Here is a 9,241-nt window from a genome sequence, read left to right as displayed (position 1 = left end):
TGAATTCAATCGAGTTTTTTTTTTTAAAAAAAAAACTTATTTTATTTTGCGGTTAACGTATTTCCTTTTTTTTTTTTGTTATATTTTCCGTTCGAATTTCCCCCTTCCCCTCCCCGCCCCCACCCCCAAAAAAAACCGTTATTTATTAAAACTCAAATTTTTTCGTTTGTGTGTGATAAGCATTCAATGATAAAAAATTTTTTTAATTTATTTAAAATTTTTTTTTTAAATATTTCATCAATGATGAGTTTTTTGTTTAGTGCGTGAAATTATTATTGTTATTATTATCATTTTTTAATTTCACAATTCGATGGTTGCGTAAAAAACATTCAGTGATAATAATAATTATGATTATTATTATTATTATTATTATGTTAATGGGAACGAATGGGTTTTACCTCATTAATTATGTACTTTACTTAAAATAATAATTTTTAAAATTTAAAAGGGCATAACGAAAAAAAAAAAAAACAAAAGTGAACATATATAAAAAAAAATATAGGTCGAATGTTTATGTTTGTTGTTGTTTGTTTGTTTTCATATTTTACGAAATAAATAACCCATGAAGAAAAAAGAATCGATAGACAGACAGGCTGGGTATTCCATTGGGAATGTACCTTAGAAATGATTATATATAAAATTTTTATCATTTCCATTTTACGTTTTTTTTTTAAAAAAAAAATAAAAAAAATAAAATGATGATAATAATAATAATTTTTTATTAAGGTAACAACAATCAAGTTCAAAGTTTACTACGACAAAAAAAAAATGGCAAGGTCGTTTTTATCGAACGAATTTTTTTTTAACAAACTAACCCGATGTAAAAATAAATTTAATTGGTTTTTACACGCAATGAATGTTTCGACTTTTTTTTTTTCTCTCCTTCTCACGCAAGTCAAAAAATTTTTTACTAAATTTTAAAAAGCAGAAGAAAAATTTTAGAAAAATAAAATAAAGAAAAAAAATTTTTTGCGAGAGAGGGAGAGAGAGAAAACTGACAGGTACAAAAAAAGCAATTTATTTTTTTCTTTTTTTTTCCGTTTGTTTCTTAGAAGACATTTTGTTTGTTTAATTTCAATTTCGTTTGTTTTCCCTTTTATACAATTATATATGCCAGTTAATTGTAATAATAATAAAATGATAATTTATAATTTAATCATTCGTGAATGTACGTCACTTAATTTTTCGCCATCTTGTTTTTTTTTTTAACACTTTTTTATTACCTTTTTGTTTTACTATCGAATTTCTCTTAAACAAGATGACTAAAGTTTTTTTTAAATAAATAATTATGTGCCATCATTAATTTGACCTTTTCAAAATTATTAATAATGTCAACTGATGATAATCATCATCATCATCATCATTATCATCACTACCATCATCATCATCATCGTCATCGTCAAACTTATCACATTTAAGGGATGTTCCTGAGGGGGCGACTTGAATTTTTTTTTTTTTTTTTCGTTTTTAACTTCCTTAATTTCATTCGCATGCGTTAATTTTTCGTTAAAAAAATCATCATTATGTTTCGCGCACACGGATGACCCACGTGACGACCCATTTTCGAAAATAAATAAAGTTTGCCGTGTTAATAAAATAAAATTCTATTAAATTATGATTAACCTTTTTCAAGTTATGCATTTAAAAGTAAGGAAGTACATGATAAAGTATAAAAAACTTAAAAGTTATTAATATTCATACTTTTTACTTTATTATTATTATTAATATTATTATTATTATTACTTCTTCAATAAACAAAAAGTATTTTAAATTAATTTTTATTAACATGACAAATTATTATTATGAGTGCATCAAAAAAAATAAAATAAAACGAAAAAATAAATAAAAATTGCTACGACTACCTTAATTAATTAATTAATAAAAACAAAATGGCGGAATTTTATTTATTTATTTTTGTAATTCCCTAATATAAATAAATAAATAAAAAATCGTTTGAAAACAATAAAAAATAACAATTTTTCTCATGATTAAATATTTTTTTTTTGTTTAAACAAAAAAAAAAAAATGTTCAGAATTATACACAAAGGAAATTTTTTTTTTTTTTTGCACGTTAAAATGTAAATCCATCGAATAAAAGGGCGGTGGAGGGGAAGGGCGGAAAAGAGGAGATTTGGGGGAGAAGAGGGAGGGGAGGGAAAAAAAGAAATTTTTATTTACAAGGTTTGATAATTTTTTATGTATTAATAAAAAAAAAAAAAAAAATTTTTTTTATTATTATTAGTCTTGTGGGAGCATTAATTATCAACAGATTTGTTACATTAAACGCCCAAGATAATAACTTTTTTTTTCGAAAAATAAATATAAATGGAAAATCGGTGGTGTTGGTGGTGATGGTGAAGGCGGTGGCGGTGGCGATGGTGGCGTTCCTTTTTTATTGCTTTGTGAAAAACGTATATCAATTAAAAAAATTTTTTTTATTTTTATTTTTTAAATGATTAAAACGAATGAATAATAATAATAATAATAAATAAAAAATTAATTTTTTATTTTTTTTACGGTCCATATAAATAAAATATAAGTTAATTTAAAAAAAAAAAATTTTTTTACGTCATAATAATAATAATAATAATTTTTTTTTACTCTATGGTTTTCATCAACTTTATGTAACGTGTTTATAAAACAAAAATATTGATTTTAAAAAAAAAAAAAAAAAACAAAAGTTTTTTTTTTTTTTAATTTTTTTGTGATTTATATTTTTTTTTTTTTAAAAAAAAAAAACGTTTGTTTGTTTGTTTGTTTGTTTCTTGTTGATTGGATTTTAATTTATTTTTTTTAATTAAAAAAAAAAAAAATTTTTTTTTTATTTAAGGAAACTCGTAAAACAAAAATAAATAGTGATAATAATAATAATAATTTTTTTTTCCATTCCGTTCAGACTTATTAAACGATGGCGATGATTAATTTAATAAAAAAAAAATTATTAATTCATTTTATATTGATATTAATTATTAATCCGATAAGTAAAATATCAAATCTAAAGCGCGTTTGTTTTTTTGTTTGCCCGTTTGTTTCCGCGTTTGTTTGTTTGTTTTGAATTAAAAAATAATAGAGAGAGAGAGAGGAAGAATAAAAAATAAAATTTAAATTTTTTTTCTTTTTTTTTTTTTTTATTATTTTAAACACGTTTATGAAAAATTTTTCGGTGAAAATTTTATTTATTTATTTATAAACGTAAATAAAAATTTTTCATGTTTATCTTACGTAAATAACAATAATAATAATAATAATAATAATAATAATAATAATAATAATAATAATAATGATAATGATGATGATAACAACAACGAAGTGGAATTTTTTTTTTTATTTGAATGCGTTTTTGACATTGAAAAAAATTTAAAAAAAAATTTTTTATTTATTTATTTGTTTATTTATTTATTTTTGAAATTTAATTTGATTACAATAAATAAATAAATAAATAAATAAATTGTTATTATCATTATTATTTATTTATTTATTATTGTTATTATTATTATTTTTAAAGAAAAAAAAAAAAGAAAAAGAAAAAAGTCTTGTTTTCTTCGTGTGATTTTTTCCAAATATATATAATAATTTAAAAATTTTTATAGAATAATAATAATAATAATAATAATAATAATAAAATTATAAACGCGTTGAGAAAAGTAGTTGAAATGGTTATTAAGAGGTCACGTGTTGTAAAAAATTTTTAATGTTGGTGCCACTGTTATTATGCCTCCTGTTGTTGCTAAGGAAATGATTTGAATTTGTAATTTTTTTTTTCTTTTACTGTTTTGAAATCAATGGGTCAAGATTTTAAAACGTTTTTAATTTTTTTCGTCTGCTTTTAAATTTTCTTTTAAAGTTTCCCTTTTTTTTTTTACCAATCAAAGTTTTTTTAAAAAAAAAAAAAATTGGGCGTCCATCCAAAGACGATTGAGAAAATGCCAAGCGTGAAAAAAAAAAAAAACGACCATAAAATTTTCACGAATCGATGATGAGAAAATCGTTTTAAAAAATCAAATAATTTCTCCTCTTTCTAATTCCACGTTTTTATTTATTTATTTATTTTTTTTAAATTTTTCTTCTGCTTTCCTGTAATTTTTTCTTTTACAATAAATTTTTTTTTTCTAATAAATTAAATTAAATCTATATGAATCAATATCGGTGCCATCATGCAACGATTATAAAATTATTATTATTATTATTATTAGAAATATTATTTTTATAATAAAATATAATAATAATAATATTATTATTATTATTAAAGAGAATGAATAAAAAAAAAATTTTTTTTAAAGGTTAGAAAGGTTAAAAATCTCTTTAAAAAAAAAAACTGACCTAAATTTTTTTTTCTCCCACTCCTCCCTTCCCTCCGCTCCCTCCTCGTCGTGTAATAAAACAAGTAATGCATGCAACATCGTTTTATTTCCTTTCCTTTCCTTTTTTTTTAAGATAAAACCTTTTTTAAATAAGTACGAAACCTTTTTTCGAATCGATCATTAAATTTAACAAAAAAAAAAAATTTCCGATGAATTTTTAATGTAAAAGAAAATTTTCTTTTTTTTTTCTATCCTACGAAACTTCATCTTTTCTTAAACCGTTACCTTTTATTATATCTTCCCTCCCTCCTCTCCCCTTCCCTCTTCCACTTCTCTTTTAAATTCCCTCAAGTTCTTTTTTGTACCTTTTTAAAAAATAAAAAACAACTCTCCGAACAACAAACAACAACAGCAACAACAGAAAATTTTTTAAATTGAAAATAAACATGCAAAAAACGTATTTTATACAAATTAAAAAATCGAGACTAATGACTAGCAGAAGAAAAAAAATTTTCCTTTTTTTTTTTTTTTTTTTGAAATTAATACGAAAAAAAAAAACCACACAAAAGATGGCTCCGTTAATTATTTCCTTTTTTTCCTTTATTTCCTTTGTTTGATAAAAAAAAAAAAAATTTTTATGCGTTCCGTGACTAATTGCTACGGATTATTAAATATTCCAAATAAAAAAAAATTATGATTTATTTATGTAATAATAATAATAATTATTATTATTATTATTATTAATCAATAAATCATAAAATGTCAAGTATCATAACCTTTTGATTTCCTTTTTTCCCCCGTCTCGATATCGATTATTTAAATAAATAAAATAAAAAAAAGAACCATTTACACACGAGCTCTTTTTACAAACAGTAATAATAATAATAATAATAATGATAATAATTAATTTTTAAATAACTTTATTAAATATTTAAATAACAAAATGTTTTTTTTACTATTATTATTAAAAGGTTGATTTTAAGTTGTTATTGTTGTTGTTAGTTTACATATGGAAGCCTTTCTCTTAGGGTAATTTAATTTCTTATCACACCCCCTTCCCCTCCTTAACCCCGGTCCCTCTTCCTTCGATTGTTTCGATGTTATTATCATCATCCGAAAATAAATTTAATGTAAAGGTCGTCCATATTGTTAATTAAACAAAAACGTAATATAATTAAATAATAATAATATTCGAAAGGTTATGAATTAAATAAATAAATGATAATAATAATTATTATTATTATTACATTTAAATGAAATAAATAAATTTATTAGTTAATTTTGATTGTTATTTTGAGTTTTAATAAAAAAAAAAGGAAAATTGTGTGAAATCGATTAGGGTGAGGTTGAGGATGAAAGATGATGATGATGATGTCAGTTAAGGTTTTTTTTTTTAATAAAAAATAAATAAATAAAGTTTTTTTATATTTGTAATAAATACATTTTTGCTTATATTTAAAATATGTCGATACAATTTTTTTTTTTTTTTTTGTAAAAATGATAGAATACAATCGGTCTGATTGAAAAATTTGTTATGAATTTTAAATTGATTTTACAATGAAGAAGAGATTTATGAAAACATGTTTACAAAATATTTTTGAATATATTTTTTTTTTTTATATATATCGGTAAATTTAATAATAAAAAAAAAAATAAAACAATTTTTTTTTGTTTGCCGCATTTTCAAAAACTAAATAAATAAAAAAAAAAGTAAAAAAAAAATAACGAAAAACTTACGAATTCATTTTATAATAAAAGAAAAAAGAAAAAGTTGTGAATATAATAATTTATAACAATGAAAAAGAAAAACAAACTGTTAACCAATCAGAAGCGATTACGTTTAAAAATTAATTATTCTGATTGGTTCTTTTTTTTCAGTACCTGAACGCACTCTCTCTCACGTGTTTACATCATGATTTTTCTTTTAGGTTTTACTGGGATCTGTGTATGCTTCTCCTTTTAGTAGCCAATTTAATAATCCTTCCAGTCGCCATCTCATTTTTTAATGACGACCTAAGTACACGCTGGATTGCCTTCAATTGTTTATCAGATACCATCTTCCTAATTGACATTGTTGTTAATTTTAGAACAGGTAAATAATTTTTTTTTTTGAATGTTTTTTTTTCATCCCCTAGCGGAAAAATTTGAAATTAAAAAAAAAAAAAAAAAATTTCTTTTCATTCGTTTCAGGTATTATGCAGCAGGATAATGCCGAACAAGTGATTCTCGATCCTAAAATAATAGCAAGACATTATTTAAAAACTTGGTTTTTTCTCGATTTAATTAGTTCTATACCTCTCGATTATATTTTTCTTATATTTAACCAAGTAAGTATTAATAAATATTATCACCCTTACATTCATCCATTTTTTTTTTTTTTATCTAAAATTATTTTTGTTTCTCTCTCTCTCTCTCTCTCTCTCTCAACAAAAAACACTTTGGCTTTTTGTTTTTAATAACCGCCATTATTTATTACCTTTTTACAAAAAAAAAAAAAAAAGCAAAGAAAAGAACAAGATAAAAATTGATAAATGTGTTTTCACAAGTTTTCAATTTAAAAAAAAAAAACAACTTTTTAAGTTTAAATTATCAAAATTTTTTTTCCTTTTTGTAAAGTTTTTGAATGTTTTTAGTTTTTAACGGAAAAATCGCCTGAAATGTTTTTTTTTTTTTTTAATAAAGTACACTTGACAAGTTGAAGAAAAAAAAAAAAAAAAAAACTAAAAATTACATTTCGAGTTAAGTTGACCTAAATTACATTTAAATTATCATTATTATTACTTTTTTTATTTTTAATATTATTATTATTATTGAGAGGAATTACCGGGGGGGGGGAGTACGAGGAGGAAAATGGTAGGAAGTTTTAAACCTCGTTCATGTTATTTTTTTCCTTTCTCTCATTTATTTATTACCAAAGTAATAAATTTTTTTTTGGAAAATATTTTTTTAACGAATTGGATAAAAAAAGGGAGGGGGTTAAGAGGTTAATGGGTTAGAAGGGGGTAGACTGAATAACCGTGGGAAAAATTTAAAAACCTTAAATTTATTTTTTTCCTTTTTTTTTTTTTAACGGACTCGTCTTAAATATATTTATATATTTTTTTTAATCAATTTCAAATTAGACATAACCGCCGCCATTTTTTTTTTTTTTTTTAATCAAACATTTTGTCCGTTATAATTTTTCGTAAACTTGTAATTTTCTATTGGATTCTAGAAATATATTTATTTATAACGAGAGGGTATGCGTTCCTTCGAATTCGAATCGTCTGCTAACTCTATATTATTGTAATCGTTAAAAAAAAAAATCCTCTCGTCTTATCATCTCTATTCGCGTCTTCTGCTTCTTTGGTTTCAGTCCAAAATTTTTATCTAATTTTTTAAAAAAAAACGTCCTAAAATAAATAAAATTTATCGTCTTGTATAGCTATATCATCGATAGTGATAATAATATTCAAAAAATTATTTATTTTTTTGTTATTATTAAGACAATATCATCATCATCATCATCATCATCATCATTAAAATTAATAATTTTCCTTTGAAAATATTTCTTCGCCGTCGTCGTCGTAAAGTTTCGATAAGTGCATAAATTAAGCAGAAGTAAAAACAATTTTGTTTACAAAACTTTAAATCTCAAAAGGATTTAGAAACTTTTTGATACATATTAATAATAATAATAATTATTTACATATTAATAATTAATTATTATTATTATTCAAAGTCCAGGTGGTAAAATATTAAAATGTGGGCGTATATATATATATGTTATATAAAAGTTCGCAGGACCGGTTTAAGAAATAATATTAAAAGGTTTTTAATTTAAATTTTGAATTTTTTTTTTTTTATAAACAGTTTCAGGATTTTAGCGAAAGTTTTCAAATCCTTCACGCCGGACGAGCCCTTAGAATATTAAGATTAGCAAAGCTTTTAAGTTTAGTTCGCCTTTTGCGCCTTTCCAGATTGGTACGATATGTCAGCCAATGGGAAGAAGTTTATGTAAGTCTAATAATTATTATTATTATTTTCATCAATATTTTTTAAATTTAAAAAAAAAAAATTTTTTTTTTTTAATTAGCATGCGCGATAAGAAATTATTGTTATGATTGAGAAAAATCCCATTTGAAATATTAAAAGATTTTATCTCATACGGTTAGGTTCCAGTTAAGTTTTTTTAGAAGAAATGTTTTAATGTGTTTACCTTATAAAGCGATTAATTTTTTTAAAAAAAAATTTTCCAACGCGAAAAATCGAACGTAAATGAAATTTGTTTTTGTTATTTACTCCGCCATTTTTTTTTTTTTACCGTTAGGATTTTAATGAAATATTGATGTTACTGAGTCAATTTTTCTTTTTTTTTTTTTTGATAAACGTAAGTTAAAAAAAAAGGAACATAAATATCGTTGAACATTTCGGCTTTTTGTGCGTATAAAACACATAACACAAACACAAACACATAAACTCACAAACACACGCCCAAACGTAACAAACACATTTCAAAAACACGTACAACATAATAATAATAATACGTATTGCTATGAATGTTGTGAAATTTTTTTTATAAAAAAAAATTCGAGACAAATTTTTGTGTTTTATGTTTTTTTTTTTTTTTACATCTCGCGTCGAAACATGATTTTCCGGAAAAAAAGAAAATTTTTTTTCATCTTTTTAATATTAAATTTATTGTTTATTAAATATTTAAAAAAAATTGTTTTGTTGTACACACACACACACACACACACGTTGTTGTCGTGTCAAAGTTTTTAAAAAAGGTAAAAAAAAAGAAAAGAAAAAGAAAAGAAAATAAATAAAAAAAGGAAAAAAGGAAAAAGTTTCCTTTTCATCGATTCAAGCAGGTTTTTAACAAATATGAAAAAAAAAAAAAAAAAAGGCCGCCCTCAAAAATTTTTTTTTTTTTTTTTTTTTATTTTACCTTCGAGCAA

At 22.4% G+C, this 9,241-nt stretch overlaps 1 protein-coding gene across 1 annotated transcript in view; it reads left to right on the top strand.

Annotated features, from left to right (window-relative positions):
• Phum_PHUM592220 (voltage-activated ion channel, putative) overlaps positions 1–9,241 on the top strand; it is a gene marked incomplete at both ends in the record, with an annotated part of 27,817 nt that overhangs the window by 6,384 nt on the left and 12,192 nt on the right. The window contains 3 exons of the mRNA XM_002432519.1: positions 6,230–6,393; positions 6,492–6,628; positions 8,154–8,297. Coding sequence (XP_002432564.1) covers positions 6,230–6,393; positions 6,492–6,628; positions 8,154–8,297 — 445 coding nt within the window. The remainder of the gene's footprint in view (positions 1–6,229; positions 6,394–6,491; positions 6,629–8,153; positions 8,298–9,241) is intronic.

Source organism: Pediculus humanus, genomic scaffold, assembly GCF_000006295.1.
Source record: "Pediculus humanus corporis 1103172108314 genomic scaffold, whole genome shotgun sequence".
NCBI classification, from domain to species: Eukaryota; Metazoa; Arthropoda; class Insecta; order Psocodea; family Pediculidae; genus Pediculus; species Pediculus humanus.
Note: the sequence above shows the minus strand (reverse complement) of the source record. Positions and strands in the feature narration are given on the sequence as shown.